Source organism: Oncorhynchus clarkii, chromosome 22 (assembly GCF_045791955.1).
Source record: "Oncorhynchus clarkii lewisi isolate Uvic-CL-2024 chromosome 22, UVic_Ocla_1.0, whole genome shotgun sequence".
NCBI classification, from domain to species: domain Eukaryota; kingdom Metazoa; phylum Chordata; class Actinopteri; order Salmoniformes; family Salmonidae; genus Oncorhynchus; species Oncorhynchus clarkii.
In genome coordinates this window covers 22,085,232-22,109,372 of record NC_092168.1, presented here as the reverse complement: position 1 = coordinate 22,109,372, position 24,141 = coordinate 22,085,232, and the positions used below count along the sequence as shown (strand labels likewise).

The following is a 24,141-nucleotide window of genomic DNA, read 5'->3' as shown; positions in this document are numbered from 1 at the left end:
CGATGACGTGCGTGGGATCAAATTGCCATCCATTCAGTGAGATCACTGGAGCAGAGATTGTAATTGAACTTATTTTGAGATGTTTAGATGTTGCTGTTCACATCTGCATAATATTGGATATACTAAAATATTAGGGCCAATCATCATAGGCCGACTAATGTTCAGCGGCTGATAACATATATTGCCACACGGTTACAACAGAGACTTTCGAGATAACGGTTTACCCATTATCAGTAGGCCTACACTGGACTGAACTGAAGTATCATAGCTCCACCGCGTTTCGGTATTCTCCGCATGTATGTCGCCCGTGCGTCATTTTGTGAAGTCTGTAGGCGTGCTGGAATAATAGCGCCATCTGCTGTCCGGTTAGGCTAGGGTTTCTGAGGACACTGGCTGGTGGCCAGTCTGCATCAAAGCACGAGACAAAAGATTTAAAAGTATTCTTTCCCTGTCGCACTATCTGTCACACACTCGGCCTAGTCTACACGCAGCCCTATATTTGGAATCTGTGACTCTAGTCCTCTTCTTGGCTGCCTGCATGGATTTTTTTTGCCCGAGAGCCATGGCTACCATATATTATATGCAGATTGTGTATTGCGTTTTTCAGTTTTCAAATCAAATTGTATTTGTCACATGCGCCGAATACAACAGGTGATGGTAGACCTTACCGTGAAATGCTTACTTACAAAGCCCTAAACCATTGTCCACTGTCATAACCAACAACGCAGTTCAGTAAATATAATTAATAAAATCTTAACTAAATGAAAGTAAAAAATACAATAAAAAGTAACACAATAAAATAACAAAAACGAGGCTATATACAGGGGGTACCGAGTCAATGTGCGGGGGTACAGGTTAGTCGAGGTAATTTGTGTGTGTGTTTAGGGGGCCAGTATGCTGGATGCAGTAACAGTCAAAAGACAGTCAGAGATCTGTATATAATGACGAGTGCTCGTGTCTCCGCCTTAACAATGGGAGTCGTTGTCCCAAAGGCGGGAAAGCAGGCAGGTCCAAAATAAACACATACACACGCATTAGGCTTATTTCTGACATGTTTGACACTTCCTCTCTGGCCAAGTCAATGAGGACGTGCCATATACATTAAAACCAGGGACGTGCGTGCGTGAGATAGTGGCCCACAACATACCATCGTCACTAATCTCTTTGACCCAATTCCATTTCAATTTTCAGACCCTTCTCCAGTTTAAGTGGCGCAATAACTACTTCTTTATGCGGCGGAGGCCGATGAGGTTTTAAAGGCTAGGGAAAATTGGCAATGAAATGGAACGTGGCCTTTCACAGCGCTGCGTCAAGTGTAGTGTTGTTGACTCGCCACGGGGTGGCACGATAACCACAGTCAGCGGCAATGGGAGCTGTCACTGACCCGACAGGGTGGACGGTTTAAGGCGCTAAACAGTGAGGGGAGGAGCCAGGGAGTTGAGAGAGGGAGAGAAGGGAGGCAGAGAAAAAGCAGACGGGCTGCTGAAAATGGAGAGCACACGGAGAAAGGTGATCGGAGATTATTCAAGAGCATGTCAAAATAGGAAGACCACAACAGTTACACTAAACTCAAAATAGGGAATAACTCCACCGCATAGACCCTTTTAGAAGAAGGATCCAGCCTGCGAGAGCAACATTTAGCTGTTTGATTTCAGCACAAGATCAAGTCAGTAGAAGAGAAGGTGAGTAGCAAAGCGACTTCCGCTTTTACAATGGGAACAGTACAGTGTGGACACTTTGTAGCACACACTCGTGCACCTACTGTGTATTCATTGTTGGACAATTATGTAACATAATTTAGACATAAGCAACGTGTCCTCCCTCACTGCACACAGAATCTGTGCACAGTCTGAAATTATACTCTGTAGCGCTGCGACACGATTCATTCGGTTACATTTGTTATTTACCAGCTAACTCTGCAGCTGGCTAGATTTGCATAATATCTGTCTTTCAGCTTGCCTTTTTTGACAGTCTTCATTCGAGAGTAACGTGGCTAGTTGAGCTTTTTTAGGTCTGTGGTAGTCAAAATCACATGGGACCACACTAGCTGACAGACATGACGAAGCAAGCAATACATTTCCCACACAGAATCATGCGTGGATCTAGCTAACAAGCTTAGCTACACACATAGTGGACGTGATTGGGGTCAGCTGTCTTTCCATTTAGGAAATCGTCATCGCTAGTCCGTATGCATAGCTATATCTAGCTTAAAGTAAAAATCAATCTTAAAGTAAAATCATGCCCATTCGTGTGTCCAGGCAGTGCTCGCCATGCAGGTCGACCACAAATCTTTGTTTGTGTTCTGCTCGAGGAAGGAGGGAGCAGGGAGGGGGGCTAGCTAGACCTGTAGCCAACTCCAACAAGCATGACTCCTGCAACCTGCTTACTTTAGACATTTCAGTCCAGTAAGTAGAGTCAGCGAGGAGAGCAGGGGTGGCACTGTACGAAGCATGCTCCAATAACAGCCCTCGTACAAAAATAAGCTGCAGTTAGACTGGTGTCTGCTGCTCTGCTCTTTGTACTCATTTTAATTGTCTTTGTAATGGAAATCAGTAATAATTGCTTTAGTAAGTACATTGTCTGTCCCCTCTCACTCCCAGCATCTCTCCCATATCTAACTGTCTATGCCTCTGATGAATTCTTGGTACCAGCCCTTGAAGTTGACTTAAGATGGACTCCTTCTTGGAGGCAGGAACCAATTTGGCCCTTTTGTACCACAATACTTTGGAGCCAGGTTACACTGTGACACCTGGAGTCCACCAGCTGTGGGCCATTTGTGTTTCTGTGGGGACTCATTTGAGCGTGGCACAGCAGGACAGACGGTCTGGCAGGTGTCCAGCCCATAGAGAATGATAGAGCCCTCTAGTGGTCAAAAGGCTGTATTAGCATGGGCAGCACCATTGAGGGCTTCCACTATTGTAATGCAGTCAACTGGGTGGGACTTACAACTTTATTAGCTGATCCCTCCTGGTGACCCCGTTGGAGTCATGTCATTAGGCACGATCAGACAATCTTGAAGAAGAAAATGTACTACTTCAAAATGGAACTTCAATGGCACTGTCCAAGCCATCACAAACACTATAATGGCACAGATACAGAGATGAGTCCTCTATCTATGTCTATGGTCCAGCCATCCCCGCTGCTTATATGCTGCTGCAGAGTTAATACAGCGGGAGGCCTTTTAGAACTGTTCTGGAGACAGGTGTATTTTTAGCTCATAATGTTAAAGGTCATAACAGCGCCAGATGAAGCTGATCTTAACCCAGCAAATATTGTAGGGCTAGAATAAAAAGACAGACAGGCGTAGGATAGTCAATCTTTCTCAGATGCTTTGTCTGATTGATTACCTGTCCATGGATGGGATGTAGGCTTAGATTTAACCCCATATCTCCACCTCTTCCTTACTGCTTTCTACTCCGTATAGGTTATCTGCCGATGTCATTTTCTGCCCCCCCCCCCCCGTCATCCTTTTTTATGTGCCTTTGTCCATAACATTTCTACCCAAGGCTACATCCATCCTTTTTTTCCATTCGGCTTCCTTCATTTTCTCTTTCTTGGGAGAATTTCAATTGCATACTCCTTGCGTCCTCTCGTCTCCTTCTCAAAAACCCATTGGAGGAGAAGGGCAAAGGGTTGGGACCTCTGGGTTTTCTGATCCAGTGGCTTTTGAGAAGGTGAGGATGCGAGGAGTATGCAATTGAGATTCTCCCAATGTTTGATGTCACCTCCCTTTGAACTGACCTGAGTGTGTTCTTCCTGCTCATGCTCATTTGCATGATTGGAGCACCTGGCCCCGGCAGGATATAAGTCACACGCTGCAATCATGGCAGCCAGCTACAGGTGATGAGCAGATTGGGAACACAGACAATCAGTGTCAAACCTGACTGTGTCTGCCTATTCATTCAACAGATGTGCCTTTCTCTGCTATGAGTTTCTTAATGGCGGCTGTTCAGGCTCCCTTTCTCAGGGCCTATATTATGACTAATAGGCTTACTGGGCCACTCCCTCCGGTTGAGACATGGATCACAGACTGAGGCTAGGGTCTGTGCTAAAGGGAGAGTACACTCCAAAATCAGAAGTTGTTGATCTCTCCCTGAGCTAGGAAACACCCTCCTCATGTCAAGTTGGACAACAGTCTGATGGATTGAGCTCAGAAAGCCCAATAGGAGGGGGTTTGAAGATAAATCTGTTTTGAGATTAGCACTACAATTCCCAAGGCCAGAATTGAAAGGTCCAGACGGATAATTACAATAATGTAATAAGAGAGGATGAGGATGGTTTCATCATAATCACACCATCTGAGATGGAGGCACCCACAGGATATAGGGTGGGAGAACATCAAGTGTGAGAAAAAATAAAATGTTCTAGAGTGTGTGTTTTGAGGGACAAAATGACAGACCAAGGAAGGTCAAATGTATATGGTAAGTAAGCATTGGTCAATCTAGAAGAAAAAGAAACGCACACCTATTTAGGCGAGGTGCTGGCTAGCGGAGTAGAACACCTATTTAGGTGAGGTGCTGGCTAGCGGAGTAGAACACCTATTTAGGCGAGGTGCTGGCTAGCGGAGTAGAACACCTATTTAGGTGAGGTGCTGGCTAGCGGAGTAGAACACCTATTTAGGTGAGGTGCTGGCTAGCGGAGTAGAACACCTATTTAGGCGAGGTTCTGGCTAGCGGAGTAGAACACCTATTTAGGTGAGGTGCTGGCTAGCGGAGTAGAACACCTATTTAGGTGAGGTGCTGGCTAGCGGAGTAGAACACCTATTTAGGCGAGGTTCTGGCTAGCGGAATAGAACACCTATTTAGGTGAGGTGCTGGCTAGCGGAGTAGAACACCTATTTAGGTGAGGTGCTGGCTAGCGGAGTAGAACACCTATTTAGGCGAGGTTCTGGCTAGCGGAGTAGAACACCTATTTAGGTGAGGTGCTGGCTAGCGGAGTAGAACACCTATTTAGGTGAGGTGCTGGCTAGCGGAGTAGAACACCTATTTAGGTGAGGTGCTGGCTAGCGGAGTAGAACACCTATTTAGGTGAGGTGCTGGCTAGCGGAGTAGAACACCTATTTAGGTGAGGTGCTGGCTAGCGGAGTAGAACACCTATTTTAGGCGAGGTTCTGGCTAGCGGAGTAGAACACCTATTTAGGTGAGGTGCTGGCTAGCGGAGTAGAACACCTATTTAGGTGAGGTGCTGGCTAGCGGAGTAGAACACCTATTTAGGTGAGGTGCTGGCTAGCGGAGTAGAACACCTATTTAGGTGAGGTGCTGGCTAGCGGAGTAGAACACCTATTTAGGTGAGGTGCTGGCTAGCGGAGTAGAACACCTATTTAGGCGAGGTGCTGGCTAGCGGAGTAGAACACCTATTTAGGCGAGGTGCTGGCTAGCGGAGTAGAATACGTGAAAATAAAGGAGAGCCGCACACTCTAAGAGCTCAGATGCAAAAATGTAATATCCAACGTTTCAATCAAAGTAAGCATTGGTCACCACACTTCCCCACACACTGTTGTACTGTTCTTCTAGGGTGGGGCCTGATGTAAATCTCCCTGTATCGATCACTAATTACAATACAAGCCTAATTAGTGTACTGAAGTTGGCTGGTCGATCACCTAAACACCTGATAACAAAGTGTGTGTATCTGTGTGGGTTCTCTTACACGGACTGACTCACCATCACAGACTATTTTTCCCCTGTCTCATCCTCTCCCAGGTGTTTCTCAGTATGAGTCGAGATGGGCGGAGGAAGAGGGACAGGGATGACAACGGTTGGGCCTCCATGGTGAGTAACTTCCTGTTTCCGTTGCAATGGAGACCCATGAGCGTGGCATTATCTGTTACATTGGCTCACTTTAGCTCAGTGGGATAATATGGTACTGCTAGTGCATATTGAATTGTGCAAACAACTTAGGTTGATACCTGTGTGATTATGTATACTTATGACTGCTGATGAGAAAGGAGAGGCTAAGAATTTTGTAGTAATGCTCTGTATATGTCATGCATGATAAGCCGACCCAGGTTTTCCTCCTTAATTTGGCACTTCATTGACTTCGCCTGGAGCCCTGTTGCATGTGTGACTATCAGTCTGCAGTGAGAATATCAGGGTTTCTTGTTAGAACATATTCTAAAATGTGTGTGTGTGTGTGTGTGTGTGTGTGTGTGTGTGTGTGTGTGTGTGTGTGTGTGTGTGTGTGTGTGTGTGTGTGTGTGTGTGTGTGTGTGTGTGTGTGTGTGTGTGTGTGTGTGTGTGTGTACCGGCAGCATGTAGCCTAGCGGTTAAGAGCGTTGGGCTAGCAACCGACCAGGTGAAAAATCTGTCTGTGCCCTTGAGCAAGGCACTTCACCTTAATTGTTTCTGTAAGTTGCTCTAGATATGAGCATCTGCTAAATGACTTTACATGTAAAATGTGTGTGTAGGGTGGCTACATGGCTGCTAAGGTGTCCAAGCTGGATGAGCAGTTTAAGATGGACGCCCCCAGAGAGAAACAGAAAGATGGAGCCTGCTCTAGCATCTTCACTGGGGTGGCCATATATGTCAACGGGTACACAGGTGAGACACATGGCCATTAAGGCATCAGCATGGTCTGGCTAGGTGACCCGAACGAGTGCGCTCGCATACTCCCTCAAAAGACCTTTGCTTGACAAATGAGACAAAGCGGCAATAGTACTGTTTGTCCATCTTGAGATGCTGTAGCAAGCATACACTTCCTCAAAAGAGTCCAAATGAATCTAAGATAAATCAAGAAATCAGTTATTTATTTTGATGTTTTTGCAGAGCTCTTAGTCACACAATTTTACATCTAACTAAGATGTTTGGTGCAGTATTTCTCAAGTGGAAAAATAGGCCTCGTTTTCATGCACATCTCATTGATTGACAACAAACACTTAATTGAAGAATCCCTTCGGTTGACCAATCGCCGTCAAAGGGGCGTAGACTTGGCTACCGTGTGTAACTGCAATGTATGGACTTTGTGCGCGTGGACCATACAATAGACGGGGTTCAGTTGTTAGGTAAACCATAGAAGGCTTTGTTGGGATTGCTGTGCGGTCGACACGTTCTACCTCTTTATTCTATTTTCCCACACTGCCTTCCCTTCTCTCCTTCTATCCCAATCTCTATCTTTCATTTATTTTCTCTTTCCCCCTCTTATCTCCACTTTTCCATTTTTACCCCATTTCTTCTCTCATTCCTCTTTCCACCTTTCACTCTTTCCCCTCATTTAGCGTTTGTATTTGTCTTTCTTCTATCTCCTCTATCTGTTCACCTACAGGAAATCTAAATTGGATATGTAAATGATTTCTAAGAATATCACAGGGGAGTACATGGAAATAATCTCCTCTCTACCTACTCATTCATTGGTTTCTCTTTATTTTGACTATTTTCTACATGGTAGAGTAATAGTTTTGATGTCTTCTCTATGTAATCATGTAGTAACCCAAACAGTTGGGTGATTGTGGAGGCCAGGTCATCTGATGCAGCACTCCATCACTCTCCTTGGTCAAATAGCCCTTACACAGCCTGAAGGTCTGTTGGGTCATTGTCCTGTTGAAAAACAAATGATAGTCCCACTAAGCGCAAACCAGATGGGATGGTGTATCACTGCAGAATGCTGTGGTAGTCATCCTTATTAAGTGTGCCTTGAATTCTAAATAAATCACTGACAGTGTCACCATCAAACCTCTCCCTCCATGCTTCACGGTTGGAACCACACATGCGGAGATCATCTGTTCACCTACTCTGCGTCTCACAAAGACACGGTGGCTGGAACCAAAAATCTCAAACTTGGACTCATCAGACCATAGGACAGATTTCCACCGGTCTAATGTCCATTGCTCGTGTTTATAAGTCCAAGCAAGTCTCTTCTTATTGATGTCATTTAGTAGTGTTTTCTTTGCAGCAATTTGACCATGAAGGCCTGATTCACGCAGTATGTCGATGTGTCTGTTACTTGAACTCAGTGAAGCATTTATTTGGGCTGCAATTTCTGAGGCTGGTAACATCTCTTTCAAATCTTATTGGTCACATACACGTGTTTAGCAGATGTTATTGCGGGTGTAGCGAAATCCAACAGTGCAGTAATATCTAACAATTTCACAACAATGCACACAGCCAAGTAAAGGAATGGAATTAAATATATATGGACGAGCAATGTCAGAGGGGCATAGACTAAGATACAGTAGAATAGAATACAGTATATACATGAGATGAGTAATATTAAAGTGACTAGTATTCCATTAATAAAGTGGCCAGTGATTTCAAGTCTATGTATATAGGGCAGCAGCCTTTAATGTGCATATGATGGCTATTTAACAGTCTGATGACATTGAGATATAAGCTGCTTTTCAGTCTCTCGGTCACAGATTTGATGCACCTCTACTGACATCGCCTTCTGGATGATAGCAGGGTGAACAGGAAGTGGCTCGGGTGGTTGTTGTCCTTGATGATCTTTTTGGCCTTCCTGTGACATCGGGTGCTCTAGGTGTCCTTAAGGGTAGGTAGTTTGCTGCCGGTGATGCGTTGGGCAGATCGCACCACCCTCTGGAGAGCCCTGCGGTTGTGGGCAGTGCGGTTGTCATACCAGACGGTGATACAGCCTGACAGGATGCTCTCAATTGTGCATCTGTAAAAGTTTGTGTGGGTTTTAGATGCCAAGACACATTTCTGTAGCCTCCTGAGGTTGAAGAGGCGCTGTTTCGCCTTCTTCACCACGCTGTCTGTGTGGATGGACCATTTCAGATCATCAGTGATGTGTACACAGAGGAACTTGAAGCTTTCCACAGCGGTCCTGTCGATGTGGATAGGGAGGTGCTCCCTCTGCTGTTTCCTGAAGACCACGATCACCTCCTTTGTTTTGTTGACGTTGAGAGAGGGAGGTTATTTTCCTGGCACCACACTCCCAGAGCCCTCACCTCCTCCCTGTAGGCTGTCTCATCATTGTTGGTAATCAAGCCTTCTACTGTGGTAGATGATTGAGTTGGAGGAGTGCATGGCCACGCTGTCATGGGTGAACAGGGAGTACAGGAGGGGGTGAAGCACGCACCCTTGTGGGGGGATCAACGATGTGGTGTTGTTTCCTACCTTCACCACTTGGGGGTGGCCCGTCAGGAAGTCCAGGATCCAGTTACACAAGGCGGGGTTCAGACCCAGGGCCTCAAGCTTAATGATGAGCTTGGAGGGTACAATGGTGTTGAATGCTGAGCTATAGTCCATGAACAGCATTCTTATGTAGGTATTCCTCTTGTCCAGATGGGACAGGGCAGTGTGCTATGTGATGGCGATTGCATTGTCTGTGGATCTATTAGGACGATAAGCAAATTGAAATGGGTCTAGGGTGACAAGTAAGGTGGAGATGACATGATCCTTGACTAGTCTCGCAAAGCACTTCATGATGACAGAAGTGAGTTCTATGGGGCGATAGTCATTTAGTTCAGTTATCTTTGCCTTCTTAGGTACAGGAACAATGGTGGCCATCTTGAAGCATGTGGGGGCAGCAGACTGCAGCAGAGAACTCTGGGTCTTCCTTTCCTGTGGCGGTCCTCATGAGAGCCAGTTTCATCATAGCACTTGATGGTTTTTGCGACTGCCCTTGAAGAAACTTTGAAAGTTCTTGAAATTTTGATGATTGACTGACCTTAAAGTAATGATGGACTATCTTTTCTCTTTGCTTATTTAAGCTGTTCTTGCCATAATATTGACTTATCCCTATTTGGTAAAAGACCATCTTCTGATTGGCTCAAATGCATTAAGAAGGAAAGAAATTCAACAAATGTACTTTAGGCAAGGCACACCTGTTAATTGAAATGCATTCCAGGTGACTACCTCGAAGCTGGTTGAGAGAATGCCAAGAGTGTGCAAAGCTGTCATCAAGGCAAAGGGTGGCTACTTTGAAGAATCTCAAATACAAAATATATTTTTATTTAACGTTTTTTTGGGGGGGGGTTACAACATGATTCCATATGTGTTATTTGTAGTTTTGGTGTCTTCACTATTATTGTACAATGTAGAAAATGGTACAAATAAAGAAAAACCCTTGAATGAGTAGGTGTTTCCAAACTTTTGACTGGTACTGTGTGTGTGTGCTTTACCCTGCTCTTTGATGTCTGTTCCTGTTCTTCCTCTCTGGCTTTTGACTGTGTGTGTGTGAGCATAGGATTATGAAGAGTAGAATGTGGATATCAGCACCAGTCCAATTCTTCTATGTATTATTTCTATACCTAGACCCCAGTGCGGACGAGCTGCGCAGGCTGATGATGCTGCATGGGGGTCTGTTTCACATGTACTACTCCCGCTCCAAGACAACCCACATAATCACCACCAATCTGCCCAACAGCAAGATACAGGAGCTGAGGGACCAGAAGGTGGTCCGGCCGGAGTGGATCACTGACAGGTGGGTGTAGTGTTGTGTGTTGTGTAAATAATCTACATATAGTGTTTAAACCTTCCTCTTTCCCACCTTCAGTATCAAGGCTGGCCATCTCCTGTCCTACCTGCAGTACCAGCTCTATGCCAAGCAGAAAGGCCTGAGCTTCCCCAGTGTGTGTGTTCGCCAGGGCCAGGAGGCTGCAGGACTCATCCACGGGCAAACCCAACCCAGCCACAGCCTCCCTGTACCCAGCCTCAATAACCTCATACCTGTCCTCAACAACCCATCCCCCAGCCTTGGGAAGCCCCTATCCAGCCACCACACTCCTATATCCAGCCACAGTCATCTACACATAGACAATCTCCTCCCCCAGCCCAACCAGTGTAACCCGCTATCTGGTGACCTCAACCCCCAGCCCAGCCACTCGCTCCCCCTCGCCAGTCACCTCAACCCTCAGTCCAGACACTTTAGCCCAGGACACTGCTTTCTCAGCCCCTACTCCTCCAATCACCTCTACTCTGACCCAGGACACATCCCCCACCACCCACCCAGCCAAGGGCAGGCCAAGCCAGGCTGCATCCAGCCTCTTGCTCCAGCCGACACCCACTTACAGACCCCCGGTCCCATCCCAGCTCACCCCAGCCATGAGCACTCTAAACCTGGGCACGCACAACCTCAGTCCAGCCTTTCCTTCTCCAACCACCTCCAGCACAGCTACCGGGATCTGGACTTCAGACTGTGAGTGTGTTTTGTGTGTGTTGATATATGTATATTGGTGCTGGCATAATAACATACAAAAGTAGGGTGCACATAAAGAACATTGGTTCCAAGTTGTGATTCTAAATTCCCACTTCTCTCTCTGTCCTATAGAAATGGATCATTACTGACCTATGACAAAATGAGGACCGCCCAAATAAACTGGGTGCAAGAGGGGGGCGGTGAGGACCCCTGTTCTGTCAGACCCACCAGAGGGGCAACGGACCCCCCTCTGACCAATGGTCACGCCCACCCTGTGAATGGTGCCTTAAAGCCTCTGGATCTCTCCCCCAACCCCACACTACCCACAGACACACCCCTGAACCCTGACAGGAAGTCCACGGGGGGGTCTGTGTCCCTGCATCCTGCCAGCCCCCTATCCAACTCCCCTTTGAAATCTGACCCCCCCAAACTTCTCCACAGCCCCCCCAGGAACCCAACTCCTCCCCCTGTGTCTCACCACAGACACCACGAACAACTGGCCAATGAACAGCGACCCAAACCTCCGCCGCCCACCTATCAGGAGGCGACGGCTGCCTTGGCGTCCCGCCCCCTCGTTCTCTCACCGCCGAAGCCCCGTCAATCAGATTCCCCTCCTGAGAAACCCCTCCCCCTTGATAACCCAAACCGCTCCACTTCCCCTGTCCGTCTGAATGGCAGTCACCACAATGCCTTTACACCTAACCCTGCCCCTCTTGAAACCAACAACTTATCAGCTATTCCCTCAAATCCCGCCCCTCCAGACAGCGACCACCAATCAGTACTGGCGAAGACCGGGGGGATCATCTCAGAGTTCTATTCCCACTCTCGTCTACATCACATCTCCACGTGGAGGAGTGAGTTCTCTGAGTATGTCAACACGCTGCAGAGCAAGAGGAGGGCCACGGGGGGCGCCACATTCCCCGGTAGAGACAGGCTCAAACGCCAGAGGAGAGAGGGTAAGGAAGAGGAGTGTGTGATTGGATTAGGTGGTCTCTGTCTGATGGCATGTGAATTCTGATTACTCAGTCCAGTCATGTCTCTCTCTCTCTCTCTCAAATGTCATTGGAAACATTCTGCATGTTGTTAATGTCGTCAGGGTTTAATGGAAGGGTTAGTCTGAGTGTGACGTGTTTTGCTGACCTTATTACCGGAGTAGCTGTGTGTACATTTACTTCTGTCGGTAAATGTTAGTGTGTGTGTGTTTCTTATTCTGTGTATGTTACAAGTCTGTCTCTCTTCTGATTTGTCTGTCTGTGTGTTTGTTGTTCAGGTTCGTCAGCTGCTCCTGGCCCTCAGTCCTGTATCCTGCATGTGGACATGGACTGTTTCTTTGTCTCTGTGGGGATCAGACACAGGCCCGACCTTAAAGGCATGCACGCTCTCACACACACCCACACACACACACAGGGCCGTGACGGTCATGGAATTTTGGGTGACAGTAATTGGTCAGCCAAATGACCACAGTCACTGCAATAACTGTTTGAATAGCACAAAATATACATACATACATACATACATACATACATACATACATACATAAAGTTTAAGTCGGAAGTTTACATACTTAGGTTGGAGTCATTAAAACTCGTTTTTCAACTATAGTTTTGGCAAGTCGGTTAGGACATCTACTTTGTGCATGACACAAGTAATTTTTCCAACAATTGTTTACAGACAGATTCTTTAACTTATAATTCACTGTATCACAATTCCAGTGGGTCAGAAGTTTACATACACTGGGTTGACTGTGCCTTTAAACAGCTTGGAAAATTCCAGAAAATGATGTCATGGCTTTAGAAGCTTCTGAGGCTAATTGACATCATTTGAGTCCATTGGAGGTGTACCTGTGGATGAATTTCAAGGCCTAGCTTCAAACTCGGTGCCTCTTTGCTTGACATCATGGGAAAATCAAAAGAAATCAGCCAAGACCTCAGAAAAAAAGTTGTAGACCTCCACAAGTCTGGTTCATCCTTAGGAGCTATTTCCAAATGCCTGAAGGTACCACGTTCCTCTGTACAAACAATAGTACGCAAGTATCAACACCATGGACCACGCAGCCGTCATACTGCTCAGGAAGGAGATGCGTTCAGTCTCCTAGAGATGAACGTACTTTGGTGAGAAAAGTGCAAATCAATCCCAGAACAACAGAAAAGGACCTTGTTAAGATGCTGGAGGAAACAGATACAAAAGTATAAATATCCACAGTAAAACGAGTCCTATATCGACATAACCTGAAAGGCAGCTCAGCAAGGAAGAAGCCACTGCTCCAAAACTGCCATAAAAAAGCTAGACTACGGTTTGCAACTGCACATGGGGACAAAGATGGTACATTTTGGAGAAATGTCCTCTGGTCTGATGAAACAAAAATAGAACTGTTTGGCCATATTGACCATCATTATGTTTGGAGGAAAAAGGGGGTGGCTTGCAAGCCGAAGAACACCATCCCAACCGTGAAGCACGGGGGTGGCAGCATCATGCTGTGCAGGTGCTTTTCTGCAGGAGGGACTGGTGCACTTCACAAAATAGATGGCATCATGAGGAGGACAATTATGTGGATATATTGAAGCAACATCTCAAGACATCAGTCAGGAAGTTAAAGCTTGGTCGCAAATGGGTCTTCCAAATGGACAATGACCCGGAGCAAACTTCCAAAGTTGTGGCAAAATGGCTTAAGGACAACAAAGTGAAGGTATTGGAGTGGCCATCACAAAGCCCTGACCTCAATCCCATAGAAAATGTGTGGGCAGAACTGAAAAAGTGTGTGCGAGCAAGGAGGCCTACAAACCTGACTTAGTTACACCAGCTCTGTCAGGAGGAATGGGCCAAGTTCATCCAACTTATTGTGGGAAGCTTGTGGAAGGCTACCTGAAATGTTTGACCCAAGTTAAACAATTTTAAAGGCAATGTTACCAAATACTAATTGAGTGTATGTAAACTTCTGACCCACTGGGAATGTGATGAAAAAAACAAGTGGTGATCCTAACTGACCTAAAACAGGGACTTTTTACTAGGATTAAATGTCAGGATTTGTGAAAGCTGAGTTTTTAAATGTATTTGGCTAAGGTGTATGTAAACTGTGTGTGTGTATATATATATATATATATATATATATATAAAAAAATCTCACACACACACACACAACCGTTCAAAGGTTTGGCGTCACTTAGAAATGTTTTTGTTTTCCATGAAAACATGCATGAAATGAGTTGCAAAATGAATAGGAAATATAGTCAACGTCTTGACTAAGGTTATAAATAATTTTTAATTGAAATAATAATTGTCCTTCAAACTTTGCTTTTGTCAAAGAATCCTCCATTTGCAGCAATTACAGCCTTGCAGACCTTTGGCATTCTAGTTGTCAATTTGTTGAGGTAATCTGAAGAGATTTCACCCCATACTTCCTGAAGCACTTCCCACAAGTTGCATTGGCTTGATGGGTACTTCTTACGTACCGTACCATACGGTCAAGCTGCTTCCACAACAGCTCAATAGGGTTGCGATCCAGTGACTGTGCTGGCTACTCCATTACAGACAGAATACCAGCTGACTGCTTCTTCCCTAAATAGTTCTTACGTAGTTTGGAGCTGTGCTTTGGGTCATTGTCCTGTTGTAGGAGGAAATTGGCTCCAATTAAGCTCCGTCCACAGGGCATGGTGTTAGCCTTCCTTCTTCAAGATCCCTTCTACCCTGTACAAATAAAAAAATGTACCACCACCAAAGCACCCCCAGAACATCACATTGCCTCCACCATGCTTGACATTGGTGTCAAAAACTCCTTCAGCATCTTTTCATTTTATCTGCCTCTCACACATGTTCTTCTTTGTGATCCGAACACCTCAAACTGTTTTCCAATCTTCCTCTGTCCAGTGTCTGTGTTCTTTTGCCCATCTTAATCTTTTTTTTTTTTGCCAGTCTGAGATTACTATTTAATGAAGCTGCTAGTTGAGGACTTGTGAGGCGTCTGTTTCTCAAGCTAAACACTCTAATGTACTCTTGCTCAGTTGTGCACCGGGGCCTCCCACTCCTCTTTCTATTCTGGTTAGAGCTAGTTAGCGCCGTTCTGTGAAGAGTAGTACACCGCAGTGTATGAGATCTAAAGTTTCTTGGCAATTTCTCACATGGAATAGCCTCAATTTCTCAGAACAACAATAGACTGACGAGTTTCAGAAGAAAGTTATTTGTTTCTGGTCATTTTGAGCCTGTAATCGAACCCACAAATGCTGATGCTCCAGATACTATAGTCTAAAGAATCAGAACAACAGTTTTCAGCTGTGCTAACATAGTTGCAAAAGGGTTTTCTAATGATCAATTAGCCTTTTTAAAATGATAAACTTGGATTAGATAACCATATGTACATACTATCTCAATCAGCCTGACTAACCGGTGACCGTATGTAGCCTCGCTACTTTTATAGCCTCGCTACTGTATATAGCCTGTCTTTTTACTGTTTTATTTCTTTACTTACCCATTGTTCACCTAAAACCTTTTTTGCACTACTGGTTAGAGCCTGTAAGTAAGCATTTCACTGTGAGATCTACCTACACCTGTTGTATTTGGCACACGTGACATAAACTTTGATTTGATAGCTAACACGTGCCATTGGAACACAGGAGTGATAGTTGCTGATAATGGGCCTCTGTACGCCTATGTAGATATTCCATTAAAAAAATCTGCCATTTTCAGCTACAATAGTCATTTACAGCATTAACAATGTCTACACTGTATTTATGATCAATTTGTCATTTTAAATGGCTAAAAATGTGTTTTTCTTTCAAAAACAAGGACATTTCTAAGTGACCCCAAACTTTTGAATGGTGGTGTGTTTTCACCCAACAGACTCTGCTTTCCCGCATCTCTAGCGCCATTTATATTAAGCGAGCCTACCTGAAGATAGATCTATCTGACACACCTCCTCATTCCAGGGTTTTTCTTTATTTTTACTGTTTTCTACATTGTAGAATAATAGTGAAGACATCTAAAACTATGAAATAACACATGGAATCATGTAGTAACCAACAAAGTGCCTTGATTACAGCTTTGCACACTTTTAGCAAAGAGTGGATACTGAAGAATCTAAAATATCAGATGTTTTGTTGAACAATTTTTTTTGGTTACTACATGATTCCATATGTGTCATTTCATAGTTTTGATGAAGAGGGAAAAAAAAGTATTCAGACCCTTTGCTATGAGACTCAACTGAGCTTGGGTGCATCCCATTTCCCATTTTCATTGATCATCCTTGAGATGTTTCTACAACTTGGAGTCCACCTGTGGTAAATTCAATTGATTTGACATGATTTGAAAAGGTACACACCTGTCTATATAAGGCCCCACAGTCGACAGTGCTGTCAACTGTGGGACCCCCAAAAAAATCAAGCCATGAGGTCGAATGAATTGTCTGTAGAGCTCCATGACAGGATTGTGTCGAGGCACAGATCTGGGGAAGAGGGCCAAAAAATATATCCAGCATTGAAGGTCCCCAAGAACACAGTGGCCTCTACCGCCATTATTTTTTTCTTAAGGGTTATGACAGTTATTTTATTTTCATGATGACCTTCATGCATAACCGTCAGTTATACGGTAAATGTACCAGTCCCACACCTACCGGCGCACACACATTCTCATGTATTTGTGTGCCTCAAATCTAGTCCTTAACTGGCCAGTGCCCACTAACCGCCCACCTCCTCTCCTCCCCCTCAGGGAAGCCAGTAGCTGTGACCAGTAACCGTGGTCCAGGCAGAGTGGCCCAGAGGCCTGGTGTTGACCGCCAGCTGGAGCTGCAGTACTATCAGAGGAAATACTCCCATGCAGGTGTGTCGGAGAGGAAGGATGGGGACCTGGAGGAAATGACCTCGGCCGAGGATCACGTCTCCCACGGCAATGGTGTGGACCCGGACACAACTTGCCTCTCTATGGCTGAGATTGCCTCCTGTAGCTACGAGGCCAGGTAACTCTCTCTATCTCTCTACATACTCACTCAGGGTTGGGCTCAAATGCCTCGTTGAATTTGAATTGGAGTAGTAAACATGATACACCATTGTTTGAATTAAAGGAAATATTCTGAAATTCAAATTCTTCTATATTAGGTGTAGTCTATACGAATTAACATCTTGTACATAAAACATCAATCATGTCATTATATACATGCATGTCAAATAATGTTGAAACAATTGATTTTCAGGACAAACTTTTTTTAAATGAATGATCAAGGAAAAAAACCTGTGCAAATATTCTACATTTATATGAAATTATTTAGTTCAATATGGGGAAAATGCTACATTTCCCCGAATGCATTAGTTTAACCCTCAAATTGACCCGTTTAACCCTCAAATTGACCCGTTTAACCCTCAAATTGTCAAAAAGAAGCCTAACAAATGAAATGGTTGGTGGAAATATAATTGGCTGTTCTAAACACTAAGTTTAAAATAGTATATTAACATTGTTTCCAGAGAAAAGGGATATTTTCTTTGGTATCTGGAAGTGTGCCTGTCTTATGTCCTCTGTGCATTCCTGATGGGTCAGAAGTGCTTTCCAACGAGGCCAGGTTCCATACATACCCTCTACCCTTTAGTAATCTGGTCTCCTGTTTTTCTTTTCCTTCTGTCAGGCAGGCAGGAGTGAGGAATGGGATGTTTTTTGGCCAGGCCAAACAGCTGTGTCCTTCCCTGCAGTCTGTCCCTTATGACTTCCAGGCTTACAAGGAGGTGGCACTGGCTATGTACGAGACCCTCGCCAGGTACGGATGTAGGGATTTACAGACCCTCCCATCTAATTTTCTCTCTCACCTCCCGCTGTGTCATGACCTCTGACCATTCTGATTCCTTTGTTACTTGTTAGGATCGTAGCACAATCATGTGATAAACAACAAATTGATTTCACCCCCCCGTAGTTATACTCACAACATTGAGGCTCTGAGTTGTGACGAGGCGTTGGTGGATTGCTCTGCCCTGCTGGCTGAGTTGGGTGCTACACCTGAAGAGCTGGCCAGCGCCATCCGGACAGATGTCAGGGAGAGGACTGGGTGCACTGCCTCAGTGGGCATGGGTGAGTGGTGCCACGCCTTCCTCTACCACCCCTGGGTAATGTTCTGTAGGCACAACGGGAGGAAACATTTGCAAACGGAGCGGACACTACTACCTAGGTTTATTATGCACCAAATGGCAGAAAACAGACTGAAATAGTCCCTCACTGTTATCTGGGCTTGTCCAATAACAAATGCTCCTTTTCATTTTCCACTTCAAAATGTTTTGCTACAGTGTGCTTGTGCTCTACTGAACGCGACCCTGAACTTCTAGGGGAGCAAGGGGAGTTGACTGCCATTGTTAAGCATAGTTTCCCTCCCACTCAGTCACACTTGTGACCTGTCACCTCTGACTTCTCCAGGGTCCAACATCCTGTTGGCGAGGATGGCGACCCGGAAGGCCAAGCCAGACGGACAGTACCTCCTGAGGTCAGAGGAAGTGGACGACTTCATTAGGGACCACAGGGTCACTAGCCTGCCAGGTGAGGACACTACAGCACCACCTGGTGGACACTGCAACTGATCATCTTTCTGGTGGTGCGTTTCACCACCTCTACCCATCCCTCTTCCCCTCACCAATCTCAGGTGTGGGCCGTTCTATGGGCGCAAAGCTGGCGTCTCTGGGTGTGAGGTCGTGTGGGGACCTGCAACAGGTGTCTCTACAGCAACTGCAGAAGGAGTTTGGCCCTCGCACCGGGCAGACCCTCTTCAGGTTCTGCCGAGGTCTCGACGACCGGCCCGTACGCAGCGAGAAGGAAAGGAAGTCTGTCTCGGCCGAGATGAACTACAACATCCGCTTCACACAGGTAAGGACCAGATTTGGTTTACAGTGGTTAGAGCTTGTTTGATTTGGTCCGCTCTACACAGGTCCTAACTGGTTTATGCTGGTCAGAACCAAGGCTTATTCAAGGAGGCAGAACACTCTTTCAGAATGGAATATTTTGTGTAGAACCGATGTTCTTCAACAGCTCAAGGTGCTTTTCTGTTACTCCATTCTGTCGTTCTCAGAATTCTCCATATTCTCTCTCACCAGGTGGACGAGGCGGAGTCGTTCCTGACCAACCTGTCCATGGAGGTACAGAAGCGTCTTCAGGGGGCGGGGCTCAGGGGTCGCAGACTGACCCTAAAGGTCATGGTGCGTAAGGTGGGGGCCCCGGTGGAGCCATCCAAATATGGTGGTCACGGCATCTGTGACAATCTGGCCAGGTGAGAGCGCAATGGACAGGGTTACACACTGAGGGGACATAATTCACTCACCTCTTTCCTAATCCATTTCTGTCCTTCTCTTCTCTCTCCCTCTGTCCTCCCTCTCAGGTCAGTGACCCTGGCCCATTCGACAGACAGTGGTCAGCTGATAGCCAGTGAGGTCATCAAGCTGTTCCACTCAATGAGGCTGGAGGTGCAGGACCTGAGGGGGGTGGGCCTTCAGGTGCAGCTCCTTGATGGGGCTCACTCAGCCCCCTATGACCCCTCCGGCCCTAAAACGCGCTCCATCAGAGACATGCTTCTGGCCCAGCGGCCCCCCGCCCAACACAACCACACAGGTGTGTGTGTGTGTGAGATCTTGTTAGTGATTATCTCAAGAAGCCATACATCAACCTCTGCTCTCTCTCTTCAGATTTGCTAGCTGATGCTCCTGTTGCTGACTCAACCACCAATCAGGGGAAGAGTTCCTCTGCCAGAGTCCCACCTCCCTTCTCCACTCTCCGCCCTCCTTCGCCTGCTGATCCAATCCCAGGGACAAGTAAAGAAGAGCCGCTGCCCTCTACACGCACACCTAACCATGTTCGGACACGCCTCAACCTCAGCATCGAGGTCCCCTCTCCTTCACAGGTTCTCCACCCCTAGTTCACCAGTACATTGCTGTCATTGAAAATCCATTGGGTTGGCTATGTTTTTGATGCATCGTTTTCGGCAGTTTGAAAGCGCCCTTACGTGTGTGTGTCTGTGTGTCAGGTGGACAGGTCAGTGTTGGATGCCTTGCCTGCAGAATTGAGAGAACAGGTGGAGCGCTCCTGGACCCACAGAGAGAAAGAGAGATCCCACAACGGGTCACACCACCGCCCCTCTAGCCCTCACCCCTCATCCCTTCTTTCTTCCCCCTCCTCTCCTCCTACCCCCGCTGCCCTTCCTGTAGGAACACTGGTGCTTCAGATCCCCAACCAGCCTGGACAGCCTGGCTCCACGGGCATCATACTGGAACTGCCTGACTTTTCCCAGGTACACACACAAACATTCTCATTAACGCCAATAGCCCCATTACACACACACACACACACACACACACACACAAATATTCTCATTAACGCCAATAGCCCCATTACACACACACACACATACACACACACAAATATTCTCATTAACGCCAATAGCCCCATTACACACACACACACACACACAAATATTCTCATTAACGCCAATAGCCCCATTACACACACACACACACAAATATTCCGTCTCTCTGTAGGTTGACCCGGAGGTGTTTGCAGCGCTCCCCAGAGAGCTCCAGGAGGAACTGCGTTCAGCGTACAGCCGCAGAGAGACCGCCCAGGCCCAAGGGATCATCATGGGTAAGACCAGAGATGTAGAGCAGAATACAGTATGTTCATTCAATACACTGGAAAGAACCGTAGACGTTCCACTAATGATCAAATTCAACCCTCTTTGCATTACCCCCTTATTTCTCCATCTCCTTTCCTTGCCTCCTTTGTTCTCCCTCCTCTCTCTCAACCCCTCTTTCTCTGTAGCAGAGCAGAGGAACCCCCTGTTGCAGCTGAAGCAGGTTGGAGTGGGTCGGGTGAAGAGGCGCTACAAGAAGAAGAACACCAACTCCAGTCCCATTAAGAAAGGCCCCTCCCCTCTAAAGAGGCCCCACCCACCAGGAAACAGCCCTGCCAAAGCCCTACAGCACCCGCTCAGACCGAGGGACCTATCCAACGGCCTCAAGGTGAGCCCCTAGACACTTATCCAAGGTCAGTTTGAATTTTTTTCTGAATGGATTTATACTGATGCTTTATGATTGGCCTGAACTGACCCCCAACCAGCTGGAGAATGGACCTTCCACATCCTCCCTAAAGCAGGATGTCCCAGAGACTCTGTCTAAGTTCACCCCTCGCCCTGAACCCACCCTGGCTGGAGCCTGTGATTTCACGGACATCCGAACACTACTCAGAGAATGGGTCACTACCATATCAGGTACAGAAGGGGGAGTGGGTCGGTCAGTATCATCTCAGGTACAGAAAGGGGAGTGGGTCGGTCAGTACCATCTCAGGTACAGAAGGGGGAGTGGGTTGGTCAGTACCATCTCAGGTACAGAAGGGGGAGTGGGTCGGTCAGTACCATCTCTGTGAATAATGGGACCTTTGCTGTCATACAGTAGTAGTTGTGCTTTTGACTGTTTGTTAAAATCCAGATCTTTGTCCTTTCCCCCCGTCCTCAGAACCCATGGAGGAGGACATTCTGCAGGTGGTCAAGTACTGCACTGATCTGATCGAGGACAAAGACCTGGAGAAACTTGACCTGGTCATCAAGTACATGAAGAGGTACGGTCCACTCATGGTTTAACTCTCCCCTCTACTCAGTTTGACAGTCACGGACCACTGGGCCAAGGCTGGTACTTTTTCAGTTTTCTCCTCTGTTCCCATTCATTTATTTTCACGTATCCTATGTGATTGCAGGTTGATGCAGCAGTCTGTGGAGTCTGTGTGGAGCATGGCCTTTGACTTCATCCTGGACAACGTGCAGGTGGTGGTACAGCAGACCTACGGCAGCACTCTGAAGATCACATAGGAGAGGACACGGCAGGCTCTAGCCAAGTCTCAAATCACACCTTATTCCCCACATAGTGCACTGGTCAAAAGTAGTGCACTAGTATGTGGGGGATAGGATGCCATTTGAGATCCAGTTTTGCTCCTCCACACACTCTGCATCAGTGTTCTGTTTGTTGTACCACTGTTACATCATCAAACTATTACATCATAATCCTGACGGGAGGAGCTGTGTTCTCTTCTTGTGACATCACAGTGAAAGTTCTGTGACATCAGCTCAGCAAGCCCCATAGAATTAGTAATAATAGGATCTATATGACAAGCTCTCTCTCACTGACCTGCGTTCTATTTCGACCTCATTATGACACGCGTCAGCAGAACACAGCACAGGAATCGGCTGCACTACACTTCAGCAGCCTGAATATCAACTTGGCCCGACACGCACTGTCCAACCTTCCATGAGCCGGGGGGGGGCGGGGCAGGAACACTCCTCCTGTAGCCCCTGTTGGTCAGGACCCACTGAATCTCATGAGTGATGGCTGACTCGGCCATTAGGTGTGTGAATATGCCAAATATCACAGTCTGATGGTGGCCATGGAATCTCCTTGCCTTCTCGACGGTCTACACCCCCCTATTCTGTGACATCCAGGGTTTGGAGGCAGAAAGAAGGAAACCATAGACATCCACTTTTCCTGGCTCTGTTTCTTTTCTCTCTGCTTTTCACCAGTCGTTCTGTTACTCTAAGCTCTGCCACCATAGCCTCAGAAGTATCTGCAAACTGACATGGTAGCAAAAAGATGCAAAAACATCCTGTTTGGGAGATTGTTTTTAAAAAGCAAGCAATTTTGTTTTTGTACCTTTCCTCTGCAAAAAAAAAAAGTGCCAAACCTTGTTATGGCATGTAAATTGTGTTTTCAACACCTCTTGTTAAGTTTCAAAAGAAAAAAACTTTCTATATAGACATTCTTATGTTTTCTCTTGTATTGGTTACAAGTAGTGTGTTATTAACTGTTGTTAGTTCTCTCTTTTGCTCTTTCATCGTGTGTGTTTGTGACGGGGATGGAAACCAACATTTGGCCGAAGCACTTATGTAACTTTTTTATGCAACCTCTATAGGTTGACACAGAATTGCAATGGTGTGAAGTGGCTTCCTCTCCTTCAACTACACTGATGAGAAAATCTAGGAGAAGGCAATACTATATCGCTTTGGATAGCTACTATGTAACGTGCAGATGGTGAGGAGGGGAAGCCATTTTAGGCTGTTGTGAGGCACCCACTCTCCTTATGAGCTGTCAATACTCTGACATCAAATGAAATAATACTTGCTTATGCCCTCACAATGTCACACCTTTTTGTGACGTTGCAGAATTAAATGTTCTCTTATTGTGACTTCGCGGGATACAAATGTTCAAGAGAGCACACATTTGTTGCAACAAAAAAGAACTGACAGTTTTCTCTCATTGTGACATCAGCAGAGTGGATGACATGGTGGTTTTGAAATGGTTTCTACTGTACCTGATCCATGATCATATAACGGTGAGTATGCTGGGGAAATGAATGTAGTTCTAAACACAGGAGACACAGACAACCCTTTGATTCAGAGTTTATTTCCTTAGAATGTGTATGCTGTGGTCTGAGTGACTGTATAATGCTCACTTTTCCTCTCATCTGCCCTAACTCTACAAAAGGGAAGGGCCAGAAGGAATTATCTCATTGGTCAGTGTACCTGTCTATCACGACTGACCCGTGCCTGAAGACCTGAAGCTGTGACATCATTTGTATGTTTTCTAAGAACTTGATAATAAACTTGGAACTTGTAAAATTCTTGATTTTAATTTGGTGTGTGATTTGGAGTTGGTGTTATGATCCTTTTGAAAAGGATGATGAAACAAGCTAAAAGTAAACGTGTCGTCCCCAGAAATGATGCAGCGCTCCCCTTGGGCCAATCAGTGTAATTTTGTAAATGACAGTTCTATGGCAATACTCATTCAACCAAGTTTTGTCAAAATGGGGCCACTGGTGTCTGAGATGCATACAGTTGATTTCTATAGTGCCACCCCTTGGGCTAATCGGTGTACTTTTGTAAATAATGATGGATCTCTATGGCAAGACGCATCATTCACCCAAGTTTTGTCAAAATCTGGTCAGTGGTGTCTGAGATTGCGTGGGTTATCCAGAATCCCTGAGCATGTGTGCCAAATTTCATTACTCGAGTCAAACCGATCAAGAGATATAAATGTGCACGTTATAGCGCCACCATGAGGAGTG

The 24,141-nt window shown here is 46.0% G+C and overlaps 1 protein-coding gene across 5 annotated transcripts; it reads left to right on the top strand.

Moving 5' to 3' along the window:
- Nucleotides 1–1,415: 1,415 nt before the first annotated feature.
- Nucleotides 1,416–23,697, top strand: LOC139380600 (REV1 DNA directed polymerase). Of its 5 annotated transcripts, none has more exons than XR_011628449.1 (23): nucleotides 1,416–1,682; nucleotides 5,700–5,768; nucleotides 6,404–6,536; nucleotides 10,206–10,374; nucleotides 10,447–11,088; nucleotides 11,221–12,044; nucleotides 12,359–12,457; nucleotides 16,786–17,032; nucleotides 17,693–17,821; nucleotides 17,975–18,129; nucleotides 18,469–18,588; nucleotides 18,692–18,912; nucleotides 19,140–19,312; nucleotides 19,421–19,650; nucleotides 19,725–19,939; nucleotides 20,063–20,326; nucleotides 20,574–20,676; nucleotides 20,854–21,053; nucleotides 21,151–21,301; nucleotides 21,546–21,648; nucleotides 21,784–21,850; nucleotides 23,349–23,409; nucleotides 23,562–23,697. XR_011628449.1 is itself a non-coding variant. In XM_071123426.1 (21 exons), the coding sequence occupies exons 2-21, from the start codon at nucleotides 5,712–5,714 to the stop codon at nucleotides 21,893–21,895; spliced, it is 4,347 nt and encodes a 1,448-aa protein (XP_070979527.1). In that variant the 5' UTR covers nucleotides 1,416–1,682; nucleotides 5,700–5,711; the 3' UTR covers nucleotides 21,896–22,752. The 5 variants fall into 5 exon arrangements, 3 of the variants coding, with proteins under 3 accessions (XP_070979527.1, XP_070979528.1, XP_070979529.1); XR_011628448.1 differs by having other exon boundaries at nucleotides 1,432–1,682; nucleotides 23,346–23,409; nucleotides 23,562–23,696; XM_071123426.1 differs by lacking the exons at nucleotides 23,349–23,409; nucleotides 23,562–23,697 and having other exon boundaries at nucleotides 21,784–22,752.
- The last annotated feature ends 444 nt before the right edge of the window (nucleotides 23,698–24,141 follow it).

What these genes read in the sequence shown, in the direction of transcription:
- LOC139380600 (XM_071123426.1), top strand. Translation starts at nt 5,712, where the DNA reads ATGAGTCGAGATGGGCGGAGGAAGAGGGACAGGGATGACAACGGTTGG. An exon ending in CACTGCCTCAGTGGGCATGG is followed by an intron (nt 18,130 to 18,468) that starts GTGAGTGGTGCC and finishes TGACTTCTCCAG; the next exon opens with GGTCCAACATCCTGTTGGCG. An exon ending in ACCTATCCAACGGCCTCAAG is followed by an intron (nt 21,054 to 21,150) that starts GTGAGCCCCTAG and finishes ACCCCCAACCAG; the next exon opens with CTGGAGAATGGACCTTCCAC.